Source organism: Onychostruthus taczanowskii, unplaced genomic scaffold (assembly GCF_017590055.1).
Source record: "Onychostruthus taczanowskii isolate IOZ18803 unplaced genomic scaffold, ASM1759005v1 scaffold144, whole genome shotgun sequence".
In the NCBI taxonomy this organism is placed as follows: Eukaryota; Metazoa; Chordata; class Aves; order Passeriformes; family Passeridae; genus Onychostruthus; species Onychostruthus taczanowskii.
This window is the reverse complement of record NW_024498619.1, coordinates 121,313-148,386: the sequence shown is the minus strand read 5'-3', so window position 1 is coordinate 148,386 and position 27,074 is coordinate 121,313. Positions and strand designations below refer to the sequence as shown.

Below are 27,074 nucleotides of genomic sequence, written 5' to 3'. Positions count from 1 at the left end.
TGAAAACAGAGCTCACAGCTCCAAAACTGAGGAGTGTGTGGAAACCCTGCTGAGCCCTTACTGCACCTTTAGGCAGCAAAATCCCTTTGAAAATCTGGGCTTTAGGCCCAGCCCTGCCAAGAGTTCTCTTGGAAAGCTCCTCCTCCTGCCTGGGGCTGACCCTGGCACAGCTCTTGTAAAGGCTCAGCTTTCCAAACAGCCTAAAGCAGGCGGGAGAAAATCATGTCAGAAGTGGCAAATAGATGAGTTCCCAGATGATTGATTCAGATCCTTTCAGAGACAGGAATTCTGATTTGGGAAAAGCTGGAAAGCACTGCTGACTCCTCTCTGGTGCCAGTCTGTGTGTGGCCACTGTGGAATGTGCTCCATATGCCCTTTGGACACGTGTCAAAAGTCACATGTCATTAATTTCTCCAAACTTTGCAGTATTAAAGGTGTAGGAAGGTCAGAGAAATGGAAAGTGCCTTATAAATGTGAAGAATTATTTCCTGTGGTTTAGTTATTTTACTTTTTTCAATCCAGATTTTTTCCCTAATGTCGCTATTTGAGCTCTGCACATCTGAGATATAAATGAGAAATAAATGGCTTGGAACAAAAGGGACATTTAACAGAAGATTGCACCGTGTAACTTTTGTAGATTCATTAAAGGCAGGTTGGATTTAGTGGCACTCGTGGCTCCAAAGATGCTGCCCTGGATCCCTGGAATGTCCAAGGCCAGGCTGGACACGCTTGGAGCACTCTGGGACAGTGGAAGGTGTCCCTGCCATGGCAGGGGTGGCACTGGGTGGGATTTAAGGTCCCTTCCACCCCAAACCATTCCAGGATTCTGCTTGCTCACACAGGTCCCTGCATTTGGATAAGCAGAAGAGTGGATGGAACTTGCCTGACTCTCCTCATCAGCAGTGCTTACAGACTGAGGGAACAAACACAATTCCAAGGCTTGTTCCATTCCCAACAGAGAAAAGAGCAAAAATCATCACTCAGAAGCAACACTATGTCAGACAGACATCCAAAAAATTATTATTAGATATTTCAAAAGAAGCATTTTTAATGGCAATTGTTCTATGTGGGATTTTTTTCTTTTTTTAATTTCAGAATGAAGTATTTGAAGTCTTTAATTGTGCTGGCGAAAAGCCACTAAAGAGGCTTTGATTTTTGGAAGCAAATCCATGTGACTGATCCGAGTGGGATCATAATGGCTACAAGGACCCATCCATTAGGAGCTATTTTTAACAATGAAGTCAGAACTGGAATGTGAAAGTAAAGCTAAAGCTAAACTACAAAAAGGTAAAACTTACCTCAACTTCTTAAAGATTAAACTGTCCTGCAGTGACAAAGTAGCTCAAGTTATTCCTGGTGCCCATATCCCAACCCATATTATCCCAAGTTATATTATTCCTAAACATCTACCAACAAAACTCTGAGTACAGACAGTGCTCCTACACTGAATGGTCAAGGTATGTTGGAGTCCTTCCCAGCTTTTTTTCCTGTTGCTTTTTGCTTTACTTCATTATTGGTTTGTGCTTTTACATCTTTGACCTGTCTTTCATTTTGTTCCTGTCTGTATTGTTCTGCTTTCACGGCTTATTTGTTCTCAAGTGTTTTTGGCAACTCCCTGCCTGGTTTCAGTCATACAGGATGATGTTCTGCATCCAGCACTCCATGTGCAACAGGGAGCAGAACACAGATCCTCATGGTATCCAGTAAACAAAAAACAGAGATAGAATCCCAGACTGGTTTGGGTTGGGAGGGATCTCAAATCCCACCCAGTGCCACCCCTGCCCTGGCAGGGACACCTCCCACTGTCCCAGGGGCTCCCAGCCCCAGTGTCCAGCCTGGCCTTGGGCACTGCCAGGGATCCAGGGGCAGCCACAGCTGCTCTGGGAATTCCTGTGCCAGGGACTCCCCACCCTCACTGTAGAAGTCTGCCTAATATCTGATCTAAACCTCTCCCCCTTCCGTTTAAATCCATTTCCCCTTGTGCTGCTGCTAAAGGCGATGGCAGGGGGTGATGAGCTCGTTCTGGGCCATGCAAAGGGCTCTGTGAGCACACAGAGCTCAGGGCAGGAGGCCAGCAGCTTCCAGAGGGTGGGATGGGTACACAGCATCTCCTCTGGGAAACGGGGATAGATGGAGGGAGCAGAACTGCGAGAACTGCTCAGGGTGAGCAACTGGGCTGAATCAAAGTAGGGCTGGGGGAAGGACAAAGCATTGCCCAGAGCCATGGGGATGGGAGAGCACTGGGGAAAACGTGATGGTGAGTTCAGGCTGGAGAGGAGCAGGCTCCAGCAGAACTCAGAGCCCTTCTAGGGCCGGGAGGGGCTCCAGGAGAGCTGGAGAGGGACTGGGGACAAGGCATGGAGGGACAGGACACAGGGAATGGCTCCCACTGCCAGAGGGCAGGGATGGATGGGACACTGGGAATGAGGAATGGCTCCTGGGGGGGTGGGCAGGGGCTGGCACAGGGTGCCCAGAGCAGCCAGGCTGGATCCCTGGCAGTGCCCAAGGCCAGGCTGGAGCAGCCCGGGATGGTGGAAGGTGTTCCCGCCATGGCCGGGGCTGATCCCCGGGCGGGTGCGGGGCTGCGGCGAGCGCACGGCGGTGCCGGTGCCGGTGCCGGTGCCGGTGCCGGTGCCGTTCCCATTGCCGATCCCAGCGCCGCTCCCATCCCCGCCGCCGGCGCTGTGGCGGCCCGGGCGGGGCGCGGGGAGGGAGGGGCGGCGGTCACGTGTGGCCGCCCGGTTAAAGCGGCCGCGGGCGGCGGGAGCGGCACAATCACGGCTGGGGCGGCGAGCGGGGCCCGCCCGCTGCCCGCGGCCCCCGCTCCGTCCGCAGCGCCCCGGCCCGCACAGCCCCGCCAGCATGGCCGGGGCCATCATCGAGAACATGAGCACCCGCAAGCTCTGCATCGTCGGGGGCATCCTGCTCGTGCTCCAGGTCATCGCCTTCCTGGTGGGAGGGCTCATCGGTGAGTGCCGGGGGCCGCTGCCTTCCTCCTCCTCCTCCTCCTCCTCCCGCCGCTGCCCGCTTGTTTAGTGCTGGTTACAGTATCGCTGACTCGCTCCCATGATCTCATTATCCGCTTTTGTAGCCGAGCGATCCCGGCTCCGGGCCCTTTGTGCCCGTCCCGCGGCTGCTGCGGGGGGAGCCGGCCAAGGAAAAGTTTTTGTGTCGCTTTCTCTTTTTTTTTTTTTTTTTTTTTTTGGCCTGGTTTCAGCCTGGACTTAAAGAAAGAGGGAAGTGGGAAAGCTTCAGTATGGCGACGGAACGCGCAGGGAGCCTCGCGTTTCAAAGTTGGCTTAGAAAATAATAATAATTTATTTTTTTAAAAGGATTTTTCCTCCCTTCTTGGCGCTGCACCTCCCCGTGCCTCGGCCTCCGAATCGGCCGCGGGAGGAAACCTCCCCCTTGCCAGAATGAGAACAAAAAAAATATTAATAAAAAATCTAGGGAAAAAATAAAAAAAAAAAAAAAAAAAGGAAAGGAAGGCAAAAGGGGAATGACTGGTTGGAGGGGGTGTCCCGGCTCTGGGGTTTTTTCGGGACTCGCGCTTTGTCCGGGCTCGTTTCTGCGGGGATCCCCCCACTCCCTCCCGATCCCATTCCCGGAGGGGTCCCCTCTCCTCCCTCCCATCTCCCGCTCCTCTTCCAAGAGGAGCCCCCTCCGTCCCACCGCCCGCTCCTGCTGCAGGAGCTTCCCCCATTCCCCATCCCCTCCCAGGAGAAGCTCAAACCCGCGTGGGCTCGGCCTGGGTTTGTTCCTGCCCGTGCAAAACCCTCGTGGCCGCCCAGGCAGGGATTTCATCCCCGGCTCCCCTCGGCTCTGGGTCCCCAGCTCCGCGCCGGGCACTCTAAAGCCCAGATTGTGTTTGTTTATCCCTGAGCATTCCCAAAGACAGGGAGACGGGCACTGGGACACAGCCCTGCGGCGAGCAGAGTTTTCCCTGGGGCATGGAAGGAGGAAGATGGAGGAGAGCGAGTTTGGGGCAGTCCTGGGAGTTTTTAAATTTTTTTTTTTTTTTTTTTTTACTAGAAAGCAGCTGAGTTCTGCGCCGGCTCCTTGGAATGCTGGGCACACGGATGTGGCTGCTTTGGCCATTTGCAGGGTGGGAATGTTGCCCTCCTGTCCGGGAAGGGCTGTCCAGCCCTGCGGGGCATCCCTGGGGCAGGGCCGGCTCCCCGGGCCCAGCCCTTCCTCCAGATCCCTGCGAGCTCTGCGGCTTTTCAGGAGGAATCGGGGTCAAATTCACTCCCAAACTTTGTTGCACTTGGTTGGGAGAACAAAGTCGGGCTGTTCTCTCTCTTTGAGAGGGATCGAGGGAATAGCTCCGGCCGTTCCTCAGGAAGCAGGCTCTGTGCTCCTGGTGTCCGTCAGTGCTTTGCCTTCGTGGCCTTGAATTATCAGCCTCTAATAACCATAAAATTCCACTAAACATAATTTTGGAAAACTTCAGTTTCCCTCATTCTCTTACTTCCTCACCTCCGTCACAAGGGAGTTGCTGGCACATGTTGACTAAAACTCATTTTTCCTGCTCTTGCAGGCCTGAAACCACACCAAGTTTATCAGGATTAGCTTTTTTCCTTCCTTTCTTTTTTTTTTTTTCCTTCCCTCTTTAAGAGCTGGTTCAAGAGCAGGTTACTGAACCCACTGCTGATTCCTGAGATAAAATATCTTGGCCTGTGCTGTGCAGAGAAACCAGACTTCATCTTAAAAGAGTTTTTTTCTAGCAGTTTCTTGCTGCTAAATTGAAATAGTTGCTTTTTTCAAAGGTGTTGCTCAGAAAGCCTTGTTTGTGCTGGCATCTGGGAACAGATGTGACAAACAGATGTTTAGGGTTGTCTTTACAGGGAAAAGACAAATGTTTCTGCTCAGTTTTGAAGGGATTCAGAGATGAAAGTATTTAAATTATGTTAGTTCAGTTTTCCAGCTGGTTTATGCCCTGCTTTATTGGCTGGTGCTGCTTCTGGGCATCCACCTTGCGCCCTCCCATCCTGGATGGGTCTCCCAGGTGGGGCATGGACAGGTTGGATGGGCTGGGACCAGCAAGGACAGGGATTTGGGGCTGAGTTCAGTGCCCGGCACGAGCTCAGTCACTGCATCCTGCTGGAATTCCTGCACGAGCTCTGTCACTCCATCCTGCTGGAGTAAACGCTTTTTCTATCTGTGGTCAGGTCCTAGGGGTTGCTGCCCCAAAAGTTCTTTAATTCCTGGAAGTCCCCACTTTGATCCTTCCTCAGATCAAACTGCTCTAATCAATCACCCAAACTGTTCTTTCCTCTGCAGCGTTTACCCCTTCTGATGCATTTAGGGAGTTTAGAGGCTCATCCCTGAGCCAGCAGCTCCCAGGAGCTGCAAATCCAGGGATATCTGGTGCTTGTGAAACACTAAGTGCCATGTGTAAGCTAGGTGTGGTCCCCGGCATCTGGCAGGGTCACACACAGCCTGGGAGGCTGAGCAGCTCTTCCTGGGAGCCTGCCTTGTTCTGGGCTCCCTGTATCCCTGGAAACTCTGATCCAGGGTCTTGGGCCTGACCCCTTTAGTGGTTCCCAAGCGTGTGTTTCCCACCAGGAAATCCTCTGGTGAGCAGCGGGCTGCTGGCCGGCGTTCCGGAGGGATCAGAGCCGTGCATTGGCAGGAGAGAGCTGCCAGTGCCACCCCACAGCTGCTGCCAGGGGTGACACCAGGTGGGCTGGGAGCAGAGGTGGCACTGACACAGCGGCCCCACTCTGGTTTGATCCAGCGCACCCAACAGACACCAAAATCCGGTTATTTTGGTGTGCCCAGGTCTAGACAACCCAAAATACGTACACGAGTGGGACAGGGCTGCTCAGCCCAGCCAGCCTTTCCCCTCGCAGGCACTTAGGTCATGTTTCAAAACAATGACTAAGTGCTCTATTTTAACAGATCCCTCGTGCCAGTCCAAAATACCCAAATGCAGCACGTTGGTACCTGATACAACCACCACAAAGCTGATTTTCCTCACATCAGGGGGTTTCTGCCGCTGCTGGTTCCCAGCTCGGTTTTGGGCAGTCACTTTGTGATGCCAGAGTTTGAATGCAGCTTCCACATTTCCAACAGCACTTTTATTTAGCAGCAGGAGCCTTATCAGCTCTCAGGTGGGATTTGCTGAGAGCTGTCTGTTGGCAAAGCACGAGATGCACACGGATGGGAGAAATTCCTGTGGCAGGAGGAAGCTCCTGTGCCAACAGCTCCCTGACAGGAGCGTGCAGCCAGGTGAGGGTCAGGCTCTGCTGTCAGGGAACAAGGGCCAGGATGAGGGGAAACAGCCTTAAGCTGTGCCAGAGGAGGTTTAGGTTGGATATTTGGGAAAATTTCTTCATGGAAATGATTGTTCAGCCCTGCTACAGGCTCTCCAGGGCAATGGTGAAGTCCCCGTGCATGGAGGGAGCTTTGCAAAGCTCAAAAGGGAGCAAATACCCCAAAAGAGAATTTTATTGAGCTGTTTCTTTGCTGTGCCTTGGTAATGAACTGTTGGCTCCAGAAAGTGGGGCTGTCACTACTTGAAACCCCACAGGATTGCTGGTGTCTGCTCCCTTCGTGGAAAACATCTTGTTTAAAGGTCACGCTTCTGGGCTCTGTGTGATGTGTTCAGTTGGGATGCAGCAGTGGGAGATAGAACATGATCCACAAAATTAATCCTAATGCAGCCTTGTCTCCACTATCCTGCTGTAAATGATGGCACGTGTGGATTACAGGAGACTGGGATCACCAGGAATGGTTTCTGTTATCGTTTGTGAGGGATGGGGCTGATGATAATTTACAGGCATGCCAGCATTCCCGGGAGCCCCTGCCTGCTCTGCCTTCCCTGCGTCCAGTGTGGCTGTCCTGGGATGCCACCAGGCTTGTGACAGCCCTGGACAAGGCATGAGGACAAACCTTGCACCTCCAGTGCTGGGGCAGTGTTGGATCTCTCAGAACAAGAGAGAACCCGAGGGGCTGGAACATGTCCAGGGCAGGGAACAGAGCTGGGAAGGATCTGGAGCCCCAGGAGAGGCTGAGGGAGCTGGGGAGGGGCTGGAGAATCCCTGAGGAGCTGGGAAGGGGCTGGACAATCCCTGGGGGAGCTGGGAAGGGGCTGGACAATCCCTGGGGGAGCTGGGAAGGGGCTCAGCCTGGAGCAAAGGAGGCTCAGGGGGCCCTTGTGGCTCTGCCCAGCTCCTGCCAGGAGGGGACAGCCGGGGGGTCGGGCTGTGCTCCAGGAACAGGGACAGGAGCAGAGGGAACGGCCCCAGGCTGGGCCAGGGCAGCTCAGGTTGAATATGGGGAAAATTCCTTCCTGGAAAGGATCTCCAGCCCTGGCACAGCTGCCCAGGGCAGGGCTGAGTCCCCATCCCTGGAGGGGTTTAACATCCCTGTGGATGTGGCACTTGGGGACATGGGGCAGTGGTGTCCTTGGCAATGCTGGGAATAGTTCAATTCCTGGCCTAAAAGGGCCTTTAACCTAAACAATTCCATGGTTGGACCAGCTGCAGCTTCCACCTGGCTGTGCCTGCTGATGGGAATTTTGGCTGGGATGTTCCAGTGGAGGTTACCACGACTGCCAGGCCAAAGCTGAGCTGGGACACAGCAGTGTCCTCCTGACAGCTGCCAGGATGGAAGTTGTGTGTGCAGAATCTGACTGGATTTATGTGGGTTTGGTGCCTCTTGGTTGTTTGGAAAGCAAAGCTTTTGATTACAAATTGTCTGTCTCTGTGGGAAGCTGTTGGTGTCCCTTCCTAGTTGCCTTTTCATCTTGGAATCTTTATATATATAAAGTTATTTTATATATGTATATATAAAGAGAAAAAAAAAAAAAACAACCCAGATCTCTGTGCAGCAACATCTCAACTTTGAAAACTTTTTGAAATGAATTCTTTTATATGAGTTCCTTTAAAAATCCCTTCCAACTCAAACTTCTGTGATTCCAAGGATGCCTTATCCGCAGTCACAGATCCTTGGTTCAAAGAAGCACAGGGAATGCAGAAGTGTCTGTGGTCCAGGCAAACCCAGAGCAGGCTCACACCCAGGGAAGTGCTGCTGGTCCAGTGCCCACCCATGCACTGTACAAATTTAACTGATTGGAAAAGTGGAGGGATTTATTTAGCACATGAGTCCTCTGGGCTGAGGGGATGGATTAAGGAGGTGCAGGTTCACTGCTCCCTTCCCTGGCTTAGGCTGGAAAAAACAGAATTGTTGTGACTGGAGGAGCTCAAACTTCCTTGTGTGTCTGGCCTGGAGAGATAATGAGTCATGTGTGGCCATGGCTGAGCAGCTCTCCACAATCCCAGCTCATTATCTAAATGTCTGATTTGGCTCCTTAGCCCCCAGTTTCCAGGATTTCATTTTCTTTCCTGGGATTTCATTACCTTCCTCGGGCTGAGCTGATCTTTTGACAGGGAAAGCGCTCGGATTTCCAAGGTATGGATAGGAAAGAGTGTTTCAGGCTGGGGATAAAGAACATTTTTGTGTGCCTGACTTCCTTTCATGCAGGGCCTCTCCAGGAGCTGCTCGGTGCTCCGTGGCCATGAATGCCAATGGATCCTGTGTATAGGCACATTCCTGCAGTGCTGCAGCCTTGGCAGGGGCGCTGGGAGCCCAGGAGAAAGCAGACACCAAAGGTCATGTCTGTTTAGTTTAGGTCTGCTCAATTCTCCTTTTGAGGAGCTGTAACTGTAGCTGAATGGGCAAAAGTGCCAGAAATGGAGAGTTCCCAGGCAGGAATGGCAGTGCTGGGGCCTGAGGAGCTGGGAATCCTCGGAGGTGCTGGGTTTTTCTCTTTTCACAGCTGCATCACTTCCAAACCCAAACCAGAGCTCAGGTGACAGGGTCAGTCCCCCTGCTGCTCCCCCTCTGTTGATTAAAATGTGACCTGAGCTCTTCCCAAGCACTGCTCCTGCTGCCTCCTTTCCCTTTGAGAGGGAAAACCTCCACACAGGAAGCCTTTTCCTTGGTAAATAACACTTGTGGCCTTTGAAGTCCCTGATAGCCTGGGAAAGCCTTTGAAGGCTCAAGGTGTCCAGTGGGGAAGGGCCTGGTCTGGCCCATTCACATGGAGATGAAATTCCTCACATGTCTGAGCACGGCAGTTTCCAAGGTATCTTATCTTGGGGAGTGTCAGGCTCAGGAGAAAAGCTGCTGGATAACCACAGCTCTTCCTGCTCCTTGGGATCTGTGTGCAGGGATTTCATACCTTGGCTGGGAGTTGCAGGAAATGCATCTCATCCCACTGGAAAACTGACTTGGAAGAAGATCAGGCTCTCTGTAGCAATTAATAAATCAGTCTTACCTTTTTTTTTTTTTTTTCTCTTCTTTTAAATATGTTTGAATATCCATTTCTGCATCTAGGAAGCTCTAGTCATGCTCACCTCATTTGTATTCGTTGCTGCTGTTGAATATGGATGTGAATTATGGAGATCATTCATTCAGTTCTCCCAGCAAGTTGTGCCTCATAAGATTTCCCTGCTTTGTGACTTGCCTGGGGCTGAGGGAATAATTCCTTATCTCTGTTCCCCAGGAGCTCTTTGGCTGCTTATCAGGGGGCTGGGAATCCCCTGCTCCCTCAGTTCTAAGGGCTGTGGGCACAGCTCCTGCAGTTCCTTGGGAGCTGATTTTTTGGGAAAAACCTTCAGTTTGTGCTGCCCTGAAGAGGCTTTGCTGGTAGCAAAGCTGCAAAAGTAGCACTGGAGAACAAACCTTGAGGAAAAACACAACCCCTGGGACATGAGAGTACCCAGCAATATGTGACTGGACTGGGGAGTCACAGAATCCCAGGGTGGTTTGGGTTGGATGGACCTTAAATCCCATTTTATCCCACCTCTGCCATGGCAGGGACCCTTCCATTGTCCCAGGCTGCTCCAAGCCTGTCCCTGTTCCAGAGATCCAGGGACAGCCACAAAGTTTCCATTCTGATCCAGGAAACTTGGGTTTGATGGTTTGGACGGGTTCATTTTTATGGTCTGAAAAAAAAAAGAAAAGACAGAGAAACGTGTAGAACTGATAAAATGTCTCTGAAACAAGAGAAATGTGGGTGTTCAGCTGCAACAGGATATCTGGAAACTCCCACTGTAAATCAGGATGGAATTGGTGCCCCGGGGCTTTAAAGGATTTTGGTCTGGATAAAGCTTGAAGTCAAATTTAAGAAAGAAAAACCTTTCCCAAGGGGAGTGGGCTACCAGTAGGCAGTGGGGTTATTTAAATATGCAATTATTCCGCATATAAAAGCTTCTGCAATATTCCAAAAAGCTTTGTGAAATAAGAACTATCAAAGAAATAGTAATTAAAATCTCTGTGTCACTCAAGTTTATTAAACTGGTGCCATTGAGGTCAGGAAAAGAGGGAGGCAGGAAAAAAAATCATGCTGCAATAAATACATATTTATAATCCTGAGTGCATATCTGGTGTTATCCAGGTCCTGGCTGTTCCAGTTGGAAAAGCTGGGTCTGTCCATGATAAATTAGCTTGTTTATTCCTACCCTGCAGTCGCTTAGGGTAATGAAGCAGAAGCCCTTTGTGTGTGCTCGCTGGGAAGTGCTGGCTGGCTCCGAAGGGGGTAATTGAGTAGAAAAGCAGAATGCTCCCGGTGCCGGGAGAAGTTAAATCCCCCCGAGGTCAGGGGGATTCAGCCTTTAATCAGTGTGGACACAATGCAATTGAGAGTTTCCAAAGGGCTTGTTTATGGTGCTGGAGCAAGGGTCGGTGGTTAATGGGAGCGCTGGAGGTGCTGGGATGAGAAGGTGCAGGATGTGATGCCCAAGGTGAGGGCTGAGAGAGGGTGGAACTCCTGGAACTGGAGGGCAGGAGGAAGGAGGTGTTTGAAGCTTCGACACAGGAGCTTTTTGAAGAGCTGCTGAATTTATTGAAATTAAAATATTGAGTGATGGCTCTTACCCAAACCTAGGTGTATGTAATATACCCCCAAAAAAAGCTCACTTGTCTCAGTAATTTTTTTTTTTTTTTAACCCAGATTTAAATCTAAAACCAGAGAAGCAGTGTGGGTTTCTTTCTTTGAGGACTACCTCCTGAGGGAAGTCCCTTGGACCTTGTTTTCTGCTGTCCTGGTGGGATCAGGCCCTGAGCACCCTGCCCTGACCTTCTGGCTGAATGGAAAGGATGAAATCCTGTGCAGGAGTTGTTTCAGTAGTGAGACACGGCTGAGGTGGCCCTGGCAGTCCATGGGAAGCCCTCCCTGGGCAGTGGTGGCCACGCTGGTGAAGGTATCCAGCTTTCCAAGTATTTACTAGCTAAAACCATCATGGGGAGCAGCAGGATCTGCTCTGCCCCTGTAATTTGTGATAGGCTTGGGATTTCTGCAGTGAGCTGGGTACCTTTGGAGGCCCAGCTGGAGGAGATGCAGAGGCAGAAATCTAGGGGAAATTTAGATAAATAGATATTGGGAAGGAATTGTTCCCTGTGAAGGTGGGCAGGCCCTGGCACAGGGTGCCCAGAGCAACTGTGGCTGCCCCTGGATCCCTGGCAGTGCCCAAGGCCAGGCTGGACACTGGGGCTTGGAGCACCCTGGGATAGTGCAAGGTGTCCCTGCCATGGCAAGACTTTGAAATGAGACAAACTTTAAGGTCTTTTTCAGTCTGTGATCCTGCTGGTAGCTCCAGCACCTCCTGCCCATGGCTTTTGGCACTTGGCACTGCTGGTGTCCAGCCCCCTGGCAGGAGGGGTCTCTGTCCCATGGCTGCTGCCAGCCCCTGGGGCCAGGACTCCCTCCTGGGGGCTCCTGGCTGAGCTGGCTCCCAGAGAGCTGCTCTCCCCTGGCTCCTGCCAAACCTGCCTCTGGAAGCTCTGCTCCCCTCCTACTCCAAGTGGTACCTGCACTCCTGCAGCTCTCATGGCAGCGAGCAGCCCGAGGCTGATGCACTGTGCTGTGCACACAGAGCTGTTCAATTATTCAATTATTTACAGGCTGACAGAGATCCTGGGATCTGTGGGGCTGCTGCACCCCCCGGGCTGGGGGCAGAGGGGCTGGGGCATCCCTTGGCACCACAGCACAGCCCAAATCCCTGGGTGTGAGCTTTGTTTTGCATAGCACTTTGTAATGCTCTTGGCTGAGTTGGCTGCAGCTCCACAAAGCATTTTTTTTTTCCTCTTGGTTCAACGCTCGCTTGGATTTAATGGGCCAGGAGCCAAATCAGTAATGGAAGCCAAGTGCCGACGTTTGTTTGGTGTGCAATTCCCGACGAGGAATATGTATAGTAATTGTCTCATGCTCCTCAAAGCTGTAACTTTGGCAGAGGGGAGGCTGCAGGGAGCGTGCCAAGTGTTTAAAATCATAATCAGGCAGTGATGAAAACATGTATTTATGGCTATAATGAGTTGCATCAAAGCAAGAAACGTTCGGCTTCTCTGTAGAGGGAACGCTGTCTCTTAATTCAGAAATGCCTTCGAAATCACCCAGAATGTGTCAGAGTTAAAGAGCTCAGAGAGCTCGGCTGAAATGCCTGGCTTACTTCACAGCAATATTCCTGATACTCCCTTCCAGCTGCAGTTCTAGCTGTGGTTATTGGGCTCTGCATCGAGGCACGGCGGAGGAATCAACATTTATTGCAGTGTTTTATGCACTACGGGCACATCGTGAGAGTTCTGTAACCCTGGACTTGCAGCTTCATTTGTGTTTGTTTGTTGAGTGCTTTGTTTCATTCTACTTTGCAGTATTCAGAGTGGATATTGGGCAAGGTCCTTCCCCCAGAGGGTGCTGGCACTGCCCAGGCTCCCCAGGGAATGGTCCCGGCCTCGAGGCTGCCAGAGCTCCAGGAGGGTTTGGACAGCACTGCCAGGGATGAACAGGGTGGGATTGTTGGGGGTCTGGGCAGGGCCAGGGGCTGGATCAATGATCCTTGTGAGTCCCTTCCAACTCAGGATATGTCCTGATTCTGATGCCAAGAACTTGTTTGGTTTTGGGGTTGCTTTAATATCTGAGTGTTGTGTGATTGCTGCGTGCAGCAAAGGTTTGGGATGCAGCAGTGCAACAATGCATCTCAGGAGCTGGGAGCCATCTGGAAGTACTCCTGAATCCTTTCAGTGGGAAAAGCCCTCTAAGGTCAGCGAGTCCAACCATTAACCCACCTGCTGATGCCAGTGCCCTGGAGCCCACCCTTATCCCAGCATCCCTGTGCCTTTGGAGCAGGAAGAAACTCAGTGCTGTGAAAAAATGGAAAAAATGCAATTCATAAACATTTGGCTTTTGAGTAACTTCCTCCTGCCTGGCGTTGAGTCACCGCTCCCTGCCCGTGGGAAGCCGTGTGGCTGTCACCCTGTGCCGAGGTGGCACGCTGGGCAAGGTGCTCCACAGGGCTCCTGGCTGCCATCCCAAATGGCTCCAGAGCTGCTGGGATGATCCTGCTGTGCCCAAATTACAAGGGAGCCAGGGCTGAATCATCTGGGTGTAGCAGTGCGGGGCTGGGGGCAGCCAGGAGCCATGGCTGGGAGGGTGAAGCTCACTCTGGGGTTGTTGTCCTTGGAATATTGGGAGTTTGTAGGGTGCTGTTGTTGCTGCTGGAATTTTTGGGGTGGCTGGATGATCAGAATGAGGATGGTGACAACATGAAAATCACCTTCGGCGGAGTCCCGCTTCCCATGCCGCTCACTGCCCGGGAGGAAAATCTTCCTGCCTGAGGAGATGTGTGGTCTTGCATGGTGCAAATCCCCATAGTAAATCCTGCCTTGCCCTGCAGGACCACAAGGTTTGGGATTAGTTTATCCATCCAGGTTTCTCTGGGCACATACTTTCTGTGTGGATTTGCTTGAATGAGCACAGGGAAAAGAAAAGATTTCAGTAAATCAGGCTGATTTTGTGTGACCAAGGTATCTGAGACTGAACCAGCAGATCCCAGCTCTTCAATTAATCCTAATTTGATCCCACTACAAAGTCAGTAATACATCTGTGGATGTAATAAACTTAATTACTTGACTGTGAGATCAAAGAGCTGTGAAGGAGCAGCACTGGGTGCATTTGTTTTAAATTGCCTTCAAAGAGTCGAGCGGGGAGCTGCGAGTTTTGGTGGGGAAGCCGCTGTATCAGATGTCTGCAGATGCTACAAGTGTGGTTCTCTTGCGTTGCCAGCTCCCAGCCCCACGACAGCCGTTCCCTACATGTCAGTGAAGTGCATTGACGTGAGGAAGAACCACCACAAAACCAAGTGGCTGATGCCCTGGGGACCCAACCACTGCAAGAAGCTGAAGGACTTTGACGAGGCCGTGAGCCGGCAGATCGAGGCCAACGACATCGTGTTCGCCGTGCACATCCCGCTGCCCAGCAAGGAGATGAGCCCCTGGTTCCAGTTCATGCTCTTCATCATGCAGCTGGACATCGCCTTCAAGATGGACAACGACCTCAGTAAGTGACTGGCAGAGGGAGCTGCTGCCTGGCTCTCTTTTCCCAGAGTGCCTCCCCTAAAGGGGTTTTTACTGCGTGCCGTGAGTTGTGTTGGTGCCACACAGTGACACCAACACTTCCTGAATCTGGGAACTGGTGATCCTGGGATGGTTTGGGTTGGGAGGGACCTCAGAGCCCATGCAGTGCCACCCCTGCCATGGGCAGGGACACCTTCTAATGTCCCAGGCTGCTCCAACACACCCTTGGACACTGAAGGCATCCAGGGACAGCCACAGCTGTCCAGCCAGGAGTTCCTTCCCAATATCTAACTCACAGCCAGGAGTTCCTTCCCAACATCTAACTTTAATTTCCCTTCTCTCTGTTTGAAGCTATTATATAAATACTAAATAAATATATAACACCCTCCCCGACACACACAAAACACACAACTCTTCTGAAACTCAGAAAAAATCCTGCACTAAATCCTGCAAAATTATGCTGGGGGCAGCAAGGGCAGGACTGCTCTGGCCCTCCCTGGAAGGGAAGTTGTCCATGTGTTTGCATGTTTTAAAGTGTCTGGGGGAAATCCCTCTCTAACTGTAAGCTACAGTGAATAAACAATTTTCTTTCCAGACTGGTTGGGCCGGGTGTGTGGAGCTGCTGCCCTGGCTCCAGCCTGGCTGTGGGGCAGGCTCCATGCTGGAGCTGTGGGGTGGAATCAGTTCAAGGAGTTAGTTGGGGTTAGGAGCTTTTTTAGCCATCTTTGTGTACTTGACCCCTTCCTGCTCAGCGTGGAACTGTTCCTCCAGTTATTTATCCCAAAATCCCGGACTGGTTTGGGTTGGGAAGGACCTCAGAGCTCCAGTCCCACCCCCACCGTGGGCAGAGACACCTCCCACTATCCCAGGCTGCTCCAAGCCCTGTCCAACCTTCAGCACCTGCAGAGATGGAGCAGGGATGATTTAATGCATTATCATGAAGATAAGTTAGAAATGAGGTTGTAGAAAGCTTTCACCTCTGTTCTTATCCCTGTAATTATCTCTGAAATACAGAGAAAGCAGCTTTGTGCCTTTATTAAGGCCTCACCTCCTTCCACTTGGGCAGATGATTGCATTAGGGAAACAGCTGTTTATCCTGAGGATTTTCAAGCTGAACCACCATGCTGGAGTCAGGAGCTGGCTGAGCCCTTGGAGCAGGCTGCTGGAATGCTAACCCAGCCTCTGGCAGCATTTCTGCTGCAAGAGCAGAGCCTTTGCTTCAGCTTTGTGCCCTTCAGCCACTGAGTCCTGCACAGGTGGGAGGGTTTGTTTGAAATCTCAAAGCAGAACAGCTCATCTAGGGCCATCCTCTGGGTAATAAAAAGAAGCTTTGGGGATTGTCCAACACTTTGTACCAAGCTGAAGGCAGGTGTAGATTAAGTGTAGAATCTCAGGAACTAGCAACACGTTTCTTGCTTGCTAGATTGTGTTGTAACAGCTCTTACAGAAATAGCCAGCAGACTTGTTAAGCTAATTTCATTGCATGTGTGTGTCTGTCCCCTGCTGTTAAATGTAAAGGCCTCATTGATCAGGTGACTGTCGTCAGCTCCTTGAAAGGGACAGCAATAAGAAAGTGAAATAACCTCAGTTCTTTCTTTAAAGCAACAATTCAAGTTTCTTCTCCCTGGGGCTCTGAGCCCTCCAGGCCTCCTCCTGCTGTGGCCGATGCCAGCAGGGGCTGGTGCCAAACCAGGGTCACTCCTGGAAGGCACCACAGCTGCTGAAGCCTCTGGTCATTGTCCTGAAAACTGTCTTGGAGCTGCCCCAGATCATCCAGGAAAGCAGCGCTGCTGGGAGCTGCACAGGATTTATCCTCCTGGAGAAGCTGCTGCCTGGGGCTCATCCTGCTCTCCTGGCTCCTGTAGCTCCACTGCAGGCTCTGAAGGTGCTGTGCAGGGTCCTGGGCTCTGCCAGTTCCCCTGGGCCTTCACCAGGGAGGTTTCTGAGCCACATCAAACTGTCTCCTGCTTTTTTCCTCCAAGGCCCTTGATTGTCCTCTTCTCCTGCAATTCCTAAGCAAGGCCAAGGCACAGAGTAAACCTGCATTCAGTTTTGTCAGGGTGCTGGGTGCCCAAACCCTCCTGGGGCAGGGGCAGCTGGACTGTGCCTTTGGGAAATGTTGGTGACTCATGGTGCTGACTCCTCATCCACAGAGAGCTGGAGTCAGTCCTGTGTCAGCTCTCCCCATCCAGAACCTGTGTCAGCTCTTCTTGTCCAGGACTTGTCAGCTCTTCTCATCCAGCCAGAAAGGGTTTTTTTGGGACAGCTCTGGTAAGGTGCCCTGAGAGAGCCTGGCGGGGCCTGAGCCTCCTGAAATACCCCGGGGGATTTCACTTTTCAGAGGAACAACCAGCCCTAATCACCTGCACCTTGGGAACGCCCTCTGGACTTCCAGTGGTTTTGAAACACAGATTTTTCAGAATGCAGAGGTTTAGAAGCTGAGTTTATCTTCCCCAGAAAGCTGAGAGAGATTCAGGCTGTTCCTCTGAGGAAGAGGCTATTTCTGTGCTGTCCCTTTCCTTTCTTGATGCATTGTGCACTCAATTATTAAAACCCCTTCCCAGAACTGGGAAAGGAGGGGCCCAGAGGAAGGAGATGGAGTTTCTTTGCAGCTGGAAAGCAACTGTGTACAGTGAGAGGGCAGAGTGCTGCAGCCTCCTTTTCTAATTCATCCAGCCTTGGGCTTTTTAGTAGGTTTTGTAATTTTAGGGAGCTGGTGAAGGATGGAAGTGTAATGGAAATAATTCCAGCTTTTTTGCTTGCCTGCCATAGGCTTCTCCCCAGCCAGCTGAGTTAGTGTGCAGCTGGCACAGAGCCCCCTCCTGAAACAACTCCACTATTTTTAGGCCATTGTAATGTAAGTGAAGATATCCTGGGCAAGTATTGTCCTATAAAGTGATTCATGGAAAAGCTCCTGGGCAGTAAAATGCCAGTGGGAAAAATGACACTGGTGGTGTTTGGAGCATGAGCAGGGAGTCCCTCACTTGGGAGGGTCACAGAGCTCAGGGCTGGGAGACCTCCAGGAGTGTGTCTTGTCCTCATTTGGGTTGGAAGGACCTCGAAGCCCACCCAGTGCCACCCTGCCATGGCAGGGACACCTCCCACTGTCCCAGGTGCTCCAGCCCCAGTGTCCAGCCTGGCCTTGGGCACTGCCAGGGATCCAGGGGCAGCCACAGTGCCAGGGCCTGCCCACCCTGCCAGGGAGGGATTTATCCCTGATAAATTTGATCCTCCTCCCTCTCAGTTTAATGCTGTGCAGGAAAAGGACACTCTCCCCTCCCCAGAAAATTGTCTATTCACCATCTGATTAATGGGAATAAGGCACCAATCTTCTGAAGATTTGGTTCTCTGTCACTGTCCTCGTTTGTTCCTCAGGGACAATGGGAGTTGCTGATGGAAGGCTGGCGTAGGATTATCATGGAATCAGTTAGGTTGGAAAAGACCTCTAAGATGGAGTCCAACCACTAACACAGCTCTGCCATCAGTCTGCTGTGCTGAAATATATGGATATATGGATATATCTGTATTTTATGTTGACAGCCCTGAAGGGTCTTTGCACAAAACTCATTTCCAAGGGGAGGTGTCACCCCAGCAGAGAGACTGATGGAATTCCAGAGGGAGCCTCTAATCCATTGGCCTGGAACAGCACGCAGCAGTTCATCTTCTGCCTGCTGGTTTTCATACTCCATGGCAGCAGCAACATTTGGACTGCAAAGATGAAATACTGAAAGCTGTTTTTCTTGGATTTAATCCCAAGCATTCCAGTTGGTTTTATGGCTTCTGAAATGGAGTTCATGGTTCTTTTTAGCCGGGCCAAGTTCAACCTTATGTTCCCATTTATCTGTTTTGCTGGTCTCCTAAACAGCGGATCTGAGATGGCAAATTCGTGTTTCATGGAAACCCAACTCCTGGCAGCTCTGGAAAGGGACTGCATATGGATCTGGATGGTACAGATCACATGCACCAGAAAATGCTCAGAAAAATCCTGAAGTGTCCACATCAGATGCACAACCCAGCCACCTCCAAAGGGTGTAAAAATAGAACGGCCAACCACAGATCCCATCCACGCCCCTTCCCATCCGGTGGGATGAGTGTGCCACCACGTATTCCCAACAAAAACATAGCTGAAAAGATGGGTTCTGGAGCCATCTCCCAGTGCTTCTCCACAGTGGATGGTTCTGGAGCCATCTCCCCACACTTCATGGTGGAAGGTTCTGGAGCCATCTCCCAACACTCCTCCACAGTGGATGGTCCTAGAGCTTTTCCAGCAGCTGTGGCTGTTAAGGGTTTGGTGCCCTGCAAAAGGAGGCTGGGCTGTAAGATGCACATGCTCATTTTGGAGCGTGTTCCTCGTTCAGAGCCTTCCCTGGGATCTGTGCCTGGTAAACAGGAGGATTTTCCAGCTGGTGGAGCTGGTACAGACTTGCCTCAAGTTTTTAAACGTGTTGCTGCTCCTTGGCAGCCTCAGCTGCTGCTCCAGTGCATGAACTCGCTCGGTTCTGGCTCCTCAGTGAGCCTGTTCCAGCCTGAACGAGCCTGATCCAGCCTCAGTCCCTCCTGGCAGCAAGGACCCCCTGGCAGTGTCCTGCCAGGAGCACCTTTCCCAGCAGCTGTATCCCAGACTGTCACTGTGCACACGTCCAGGAGGGACGAGCTGCTGGTCCCACAGGATGTGTGACCTTGCCAGGCCATGAGCTCCGTGTGTGTCATGTGTGTCGCTGGCATGCGAGCTGCAGAGGCAGGAACAAGTCAGGGCAGGCATGGAGGAGCAGGGGAGGGCTCTAAAATGTTCTCTAGGTGAGGAAGGGAGAGCTCCAAACCCTTCTGTAGAACAACTGAGGCTAAACAAGACACATAGAAAACATCAATGCTGTTGTGTGTGGCTGGTTCTGAGTTTTTTTCCCAGCTAGGCCATCACAGCTCAGCTTCAGTTTGTTCATTACCTTCATAAAGGAACTTGGTGTCGTGTTTTTTAATTACTCTGGGAACCTTCTGAGCCTCCTGTCTCCTTGCTGTTGCAGAGGAAAACGCAGAGATCACCCTGGATGTGTCGCTGGCCTATCGTGACGACATGTTCGATGACTGGGAGGAAATAGCACACGCCATAGAGATCAGGAAGCTGAAGTGCACCTTTGGCTCTCCAAAAGTAAGGAATATGAATGACACCGGGGGTGGGGATGAGTGGGAGCTGTCCTCTTCCAATCACAGAACCACAGAATTGCCCTTTCCATGAAAAAATTTTCCCCAATATCCAACTTTAACCTCCCCTAGCACGACATGAGACCGTTTTCTCTTTGTCCTGTCACTTTTTTTTTGGGAGACAAGGCCAATCCCCACCTGGTTTCCACCTCCTGTTAGGGTTCATCTTGGAAAGCTCCCATTTAAAGCCTGAAATGTGAACCTGTCTGAGGTCACACCCTACCTAGCCAGTGATCCCAGACAATCCAAACCTTGAGGAGAAGTGTCCCTCGGGCACTGTCTCACTCCCAGGCCCTGGGTGCTGGCGGTGCTCCCAGCTGGAGGGCTCTGTGCTGAGTGGTTCTGCTGCTGCCCTTGCAGACGGTGGAGTCCGAGGGCCGTCACTACGACTGCGACTTCCTGCCCTTCATGGAGATCGGCAGCGTGGCACACAAGTACTACCTCATCAACATCCGCCTGCCCGTCAACGACAGGAAGGGCATCAACGTGGGCATCGGCGAGATCAAGGACATCCGCCTCGTGGTGAGCGCCCTGGCCTCCTCTGCCACCTGTGCCCGGGCTGCTGCAGCTCCTGCCCCAGCTCCTCTGCCTCCAGGGGGACTGTCCTCCTCCCTGGGAATGCCCTGCTCTTCTCAGGAGCGCTCCCTAGGCCTCCTCCTCTTCCCAAGGCTCCGAGCTCCCTGTGTCCTCTGCTTCCCACCCCAGCCTGCCTGGGATGCAGAGTCCTCCTTACGGACAGGAGCTGAGGAGGAACAGGAGGGTTCAGAGGGGGCCTGGTCTGCCCTGGAGTTGGCTGTGGCCATGTGTGGGAAGGCTGTCAGTGATCCTTGCTCTGCCTGCCCTCGAGGCTGGGTGAGCAGGGATGCTTTTCCCAGCTGGAGCCCTCCCACCACGGCTGCGGTGGCTGCAGACAGCGGTGGGAGGACGCGTGGCTGGAGAAACACGTTAATGAGCCAATGCTCTTCCCACCAGGGGCGACTTGGCTCCATGAGGATCTCGTTACTTGTCTGGGAGTTATTCTGCCAGCTTTTTCCATGCTGTGTCAGAATTCCCTCTCTCCCTCACCATGGAAGCTGTGTCTGCTGGCATTTGTTCTCAGACCTTCTGGAACCTGCCCAGGTGGCCTGGGGGCTCAGTGGGCACCCGTTCTCTGTCCATCACTGGCCAAACCATCCTTGGGATGCACTTACACCTCTGTGCCTCTCCTGACACTCCATGAGGAGAAGCACAGGGCGATGATGTCCAACCCTGTGCTCTGGTTTTCCTCAGGGCATCCATCAAAACGGAGGCTTCACCAAGGTGTGGTTTGCCATGAAGACCTTCCTGACGCCCAGCATTCTGATCATCATGGTGTGGTACTGGTGGAGGATCACGCTGATGACACGTGCCCCTGTCCTGCTGGAGAAGTGAGTAGGGGCCCGTGGTGGCCCAGGGGACCCACTGAGGTGGTCATTGCTCCCAGGCAGAGCCCATGGCTGGGAGATAGGAATTGTCTCTTCTCCATCCCCTCCCTCCACTCAGGTACCCTGGGAGCTGGAGACCTCCACAGCTTCTCTTTCCTTTCCTGTTAAACCCCTGGAGAAAAAGGAGCTGCTCTGAGGAGCTCAGTCCTAGCGGGTTTGGTGGCAGGAGGTGACGCTTCCCAAAAAGTGCTGGATTTCCTTCTGTTGCTCTCCACGCACAGCTTTGGCTTTTGGGGCTCTGTCCTTCCCTCTCACACTGGGATGTGCAGAGGTGGTGTTTGTGCCTCTGCAGGGTCATCTTTGCTCTGGGAATTTCCATGACGTTCATTAACATCCCTGTGGAGTGGTTTTCCATCGGGTTTGACTGGACTTGGATGCTGCTCTTCGGAGACATTCGACAGGGCATCTTTTATGCCATGCTGCTCTCGTTTTGGATCATCTTCTGCGGGGAGCACATGATGGTGGGTGCCACCCCTGTGGGAAGGTGATTTCCAGCCCTGCTTCCAGGAGAACCTGGCAGCTGATGGTTGGAAATGATGCTGGGGGGATTTCAGGCTAACTTGCTTTTCCTTTTTCTCTGCCTCCCCACCTGGTGACCAGGACCAGAACGAGCGGAATCGGCTCTCGGGCTACTGGAAGCAGGTTGGGCCCATTGCTGTGGGCTCCTTCTGCCTCTTCATCTTCGACATGTGTGAGAGGTGGGTGCAGCTGCGCTGCCCAGGCCCGGCCATCCCAGAGCAGGGGCTCCTGGCCACCTCCTGCAGCAGGGACCAGCAGTTCAACCCCATGGCTGGGTGCACAGCCCCATCTCCCAGAGCCAGGGGAGGCTCCTGCGGGTGTTCCCAAGTGTGCTGGCTGTGGAAACACTGCCCACCTCACCTTCTCCTCACCCGCGTGGGAAAGCAGCACAGCTGCTTTCTGCTTTTCCCCTGCAGAACCTTGGGAAAAGGTTCTTCCCTCAGAGGGTGCTGGGCAGTGCACAGATCCCCAGGGAATGGGCACGGCCCCGAGGCTGCCAGAGCTCCAGGAGGACTGGGACAATGCTCTCAGCCACAGGGTGGGATTGTTGGGGTGTCTGTGCAGGGCAGGAGCTGGATCAGTGATTCCTGTGGGTCCTTCCCACTCAGGATGTTCCCTGATCCTGTGCTTCCCAGGCTGCAGAGTGGACAAGGGGCCCTCTGAGCCCTCTGACAGTTGGTGTTTTCTCTCCTCTCTGCAGGGGAGTGCAGCTCAAGAACCCCTTCTACAGCATCTGGACCACCGAGGTGGGCACGGAGCTGGCTGTATCCTTCCCCTGGTTTGTGGGAGAGGGAGGTGCTCCCTCCTGCCAGGTCCCTGGGAGGTGTGGGCAAACTCCCTGCTCTTGGGGGGCAGGGGGTGGCTCAGGCACTGCAGGAGGTCACTGGGGAGCTGCATATGGGAATCACCTGGGTAATGTTTTTCTAGGATTTCCTGTTAGTTTGTGCCATTTTCCATTAACTTCCTCTGCACAGATGGCCTTTATTATAGTTGCAGGGATCTGCCTGTGCCTCTATTTTCTCTTCCTGTGTTTCATGGTCTTCCAAGTGTTCAGAAACATCAGTGGGAAGCAGTCGAGCCTCCCTGCCATGAGCAAGGCTCGCCGCCTTCACTACGAGGTAAGGTCCTCCTTGGGGCACAGATTCCTTGTTTTTAAAAGATATTTCGGACCTCAGAGTCTGTTCTGAGACCTCTTTTATCCATAATCTCCTCATACTTCCATTTCTCCTCCTCTAATATTAACTTTTGTGTTTAATGGGAGGTCTTGCTAAGACCATCTGGTTTTTCACAGTATAAATTTGGATTTTTGGGGTCATCATTTCCTTACGAAGTTGCTGGAGGGTCAAAGCACATTCCCCCCATCATCCCCACTTTTAGCCCATGATTTTGTATGTTTTTCTGTCCTACCTGAATTGCCTGCTGCCAAACCTGAGGAGCTCACTCTCAGTGTTTAAACTGCTTCTACAGGGGTGCAAATAGTTATCCCCAAAGTCATTCTGTCAAATTATGAACAAGTCATTATCACTCATCAGGAATGCACATAAAAATTTAGAAAACTGGACTTGAAAGAATTTGAAGCAGATACTGAGTGTTTTTCCCTCTAGCAGGAGGCACAGGGGTTCAGCTTGTGGTGCAGAGCTGCTCCTGCCACACTCCACATCCAAACATCTGGAGAGCACAGATCTGGTGTGGAAGAGTTAAATTAATAGTCCTTTGTTGTCGTGGTGTGGCAGGGTAATTACGCAGACACTGACATTTCCACCTAAATTCCAGAACCAGGTTAAAAAAACCCACGCACTCACCCAAAACCAAAAGAATTTGTAAGTAAAAATGTGGAACCAGTGAAAGCAGGGGTGGTGGGCAGTGGGATTGCCAGCGAGGGGTTTGTCTCGGAATCTCCATTCTGTGCTGGCCAGCCGGGTTTTGCCGACACTGGAATCGCTGCAGTTCCCTCCCAGCCGGGCTGGGGGCGAGGATTGAGGATGAGTGTGGTGAGACCCACGCTGGGGCACCGACCCCACCGCGTGTTTGTTTTACAAGAGCTCTGAGCTGTCGGGGCCGTCCCCCGACGTGCCACCTCTTCCACTTAATTAACTGCTGCTCAATCAGTCACCGGGCAAATGTCATGGAAAGGCAGCGCTGTCCAGACGTGCCCACCCCGCGTGGAGCTTCCGGCAGGAGCGCAGACGTGTGGGGAGCGGAGGATATGGGCTGTGCTGAGCACGGCACAGGAGTGGGTGGAGGTTGTTTTGCTTTGGGGTTTCGTGGGTTGGACCCTTGTTTTATTTTTTATTTTTTATCCTCGTGTCTTGTCTATCCTAAAACCAAAAATGGGTTTTGTGGATTCTGTTAATGTGACCAGTGACATTTCTCTCTAAACAGGGGCTGATTTTTAGGTTCAAGTTCCTGATGCTCATCACCCTGGCCTGTGCAGCCATGACCGTCATCTTCTTCATCGTGAGCCAGGTGAGGGGCGGCTCTGGGCTCCCCGGGAGAGCATCAGCCGCCGCTTCCCAGCCGCTGCCGACGCCGCTCATGGCTGGTCAGACGGGACTGGCCTGTTCTGAGCACGTTTGATAACAAGTTGCTTTTGAAGAAGTTGTTTTGGTTTGTTTGAAGCTCTGCCATGCCGTTGCTGAGGCTGGAGCCGGCACAAAGGCCCTTGGCTCCCGGGGAGCGCTGGGGCCGCGCCGTGCGGGAATCGGCCAGCAGGCTTTAGTCATTTCTGAGAACTCGGCGAGAGGAAAATGTTCTGTTCACACCGAAACACTCGGGTGGCTTTGTGTGCCCACGGAGACGTGAGAGCATCCAACCTTCCCTGGGCTGACTGCAGCCCTGCTGTGCCCAGCAGTAGCTGTACCTGTTTGTCCTGAGCTCCGATGTCACCTCTGTACGAATGAGCTTTTATCGCTGCTTGAATCATGGAGTCACAGACTGGCTTGGGCTGGCAGGGACCTTAAAGCCCATCTCATGGGCTGAGGCACCTCCCACTGTCCCAGGTGCTTCCAGCCCCAATGTCCAGCCTGGTCTTGGGCACTGCCAGGGATCCAGGGGCAGCCACAGCTGCTCTGGGCACCCATGCCAGGGCCTGCCCACCCTGCCAGGGAACAATTCCTTTCAATATCCCATCCATCCCTGCCCTCTGGCAGTGGGAAGCCATTCCCTGTGTCCTGTCCCTCCAGGCCTTGTCCCCAGTCCCTCTCCAGCTCTCCTGGAGCCCCTTCAGGCCCTGGCAGGGGCTCTGAGCTCTCCCTGGATCTTTTGCTTCTCCAGGTGAACACGCCCAGCTCTCCCAGGCTGGCTCCATGGCAGAGGGATTCCAACCCTCAGAGCATCTCCATGGCTCTATTTTTAAGCTACTGTAGTTTTCCTCTTGGCCTTTATGTTGTTCTTTAACAGAAAACAACATTGCAGCCTAAGCAGTCTGTGTATCTTCAAGGAATATTAATATTGATGATATTTTCATGGATGTTGACAGCCCTCAGCGTGTGGCAGGTTGGTGCTGTCAGCCTGGCCCCTCCTCAACCAGCCATGCTCAGCACATCAATTCCCCCATTATTCACGCTGGTTTTCCTGCTATAAAAGGTCTATTTTTAGCAGGTGGATGTTTTGAGATGTCAGTCCCCAGGTAGTGCCCTTGGTGTGCCAATCTGTGCTGAGCACATGCTTGTGGTGGGGGAATCGCAGAGCGCAGCGCTTTGGTCGCAGTAAATGAGACATCAGAGCTGCAGAAGTCCTGAGGGAATCACTTTGTCAGGAGCATTTTGTCCCTGCAGACTGAGCCTGAAGAGGAGAATCCCAGCCTGACTTCTGCCTCACTGAACCTGTTACACTCCATTTCCTCCGTCCTGTTGAATTGGTGCTGTTCTCACTGATGTGCTCCAAGGCTGTGTCTTTAGGGAATTTGCTGTTCCTGATGGCCCGTCCGTGTCCGTTTTCCCTGGACAGGTGACAGAAGGCCACTGGAAGTGGGGGGACATGACAATCCAGGTGAACAGCGCCTTCTTCACCGGCATCTACGGCATGTGGAACCTGTACGTGTTTGCCCTCATGTTCCTGTACGCGCCGTCCCACAAGAACTACGGCGACGACCAGTCCAATGGTAAATGTCCCCACGTGACCCGAGGGCTCTCATGGGGACACAGAGGTACCAAGTAGGGGGTGCCTTCTGGGCCTTTTTTTTTTTTTTTTTGGCCCAAGTGCACACTCAGCGCCTTGAAAAGTTTTGCAAATGATGGTTTGGGTTTCCAAGCAGGCATTTGAATTAATGGCTGGGTTAGACAGGTTTGACTTTTAGCCAAGGCCGGCTGGAGCCTTCGGGGTGGTTTTTGTGCCTTTTAGCGTTGCCCAGATGGAACTGTGTAGCTCAGATGGAGGGATGAGGAGTGGAGAAAATAGACCCTCCTGTCAGGGAGTTGAGGAGAGCCAGATGGTTCTGCCTGAGCCTCCTTTTCTCCAGGCCGAGCCCCTTCCCAGCTCCCTCAGCCACTCCTGGGGCTCCAGCCCCTTCCCCAGCTCCGTTCCCTTCTCTGGACATGCTACGGCCCCTCAAATGTGTTTCTTGTGCTTCTATTTAAGTAACTGTAAATAAAACAATTTATAGGAAAGTCGCTGGTCCGTGGCTTAGGCATCTTAGCAGCTGGAGGGAATAAAGTGGATCTTTTCCTTTGGAATAGTCCCACATTTTACTGCGAGACGGCACTGATGGAACACCTTTGTTTCTCAGGTGACCTGGGGGTGAACAGCGGGGAGGAGCTGCAGCTCACCACCACCATCACCCACGTGGACGGGCCCACGGAGGTGTACAAGCTGGCTCGGAAGGAGGCTCAGGAGTGACACGGAGGTGCCTCAGCAGGGACCGGCCTGGGGTGGGGAGCAGAGGACACACGAGTCCCTCTGGCTGGAGACCCCTCCGGCCGCATCCGCTCCTCGAGCACCCCGTCCCTGGTGCGTTCACAGAGCAGCGACAGCGAGCGGAACATTTGTAACTCTTTACTATGGTGTAGTTATTCCTGGGGGGAGGGCTGTGTATATTGTGTTACACTCGGGCACGTAAACCCTGCTGGAAGGGCACTGAGGTTGCAAAGTCGCAGGTCCGGACGTGGGGCTGGGGCAGAGCTGCAGTGGGGCTGGTTTGATTTTGCTGGGTGTGCTGGTGCATAAAGCTGCTGCAGGGAGCTCGGGCAGGAGCACGTGCTCAGAACTCCGGGTTTGCTCCTGTGTGCAACTGGATTTTGCTGGTGCATAAAGCTGCTGCAGGGAGCTCAGGCAGGAGCACGTGCTCAGAACTCCGGGTTTGCTCTGTGTGCAACTTACACAAGGTGTTGGTTGTGGGGGGGAGCCTTGTTGTAAAAGCATTTAATTCCACCACTGCAGCTGTACTGACCCTTGTCTGAGTCTTTGGGGCAGCCCTGCAGCCGCCCTCTGTCGCTGGATGAAGCACAGCTGGCAGAGGAGTAGGCTGTTAGTAAGGCTTTAGTAGAAGCAGCAACTGCTTTCTCAGCAGCTTTTACAGCTGTTTGCTGGATACAG

The 27,074-nt window shown here is 52.5% G+C and overlaps 1 protein-coding gene across 1 annotated transcript; it reads left to right on the top strand.

Annotated features, from left to right (window-relative positions):
* The first annotated feature begins 2,764 nt into the window (after positions 1-2,764).
* WLS (Wnt ligand secretion mediator) lies at positions 2,765-26,765 on the top strand. Its single transcript, XM_041398330.1, has 12 exons — positions 2,765-2,968; positions 14,072-14,344; positions 19,383-19,507; positions 19,921-20,082; positions 20,830-20,966; positions 21,316-21,484; positions 21,624-21,721; positions 22,243-22,306; positions 22,517-22,660; positions 23,925-24,008; positions 25,491-25,644; positions 26,269-26,765. Exons 1-12 carry the CDS (start codon positions 2,863-2,865, stop codon positions 26,376-26,378), a joined length of 1,626 nt encoding a protein of 541 aa, XP_041254264.1. The 5' UTR covers positions 2,765-2,862; the 3' UTR covers positions 26,379-26,765.
* Positions 26,766-27,074: the final 309 nt, after the last annotated feature.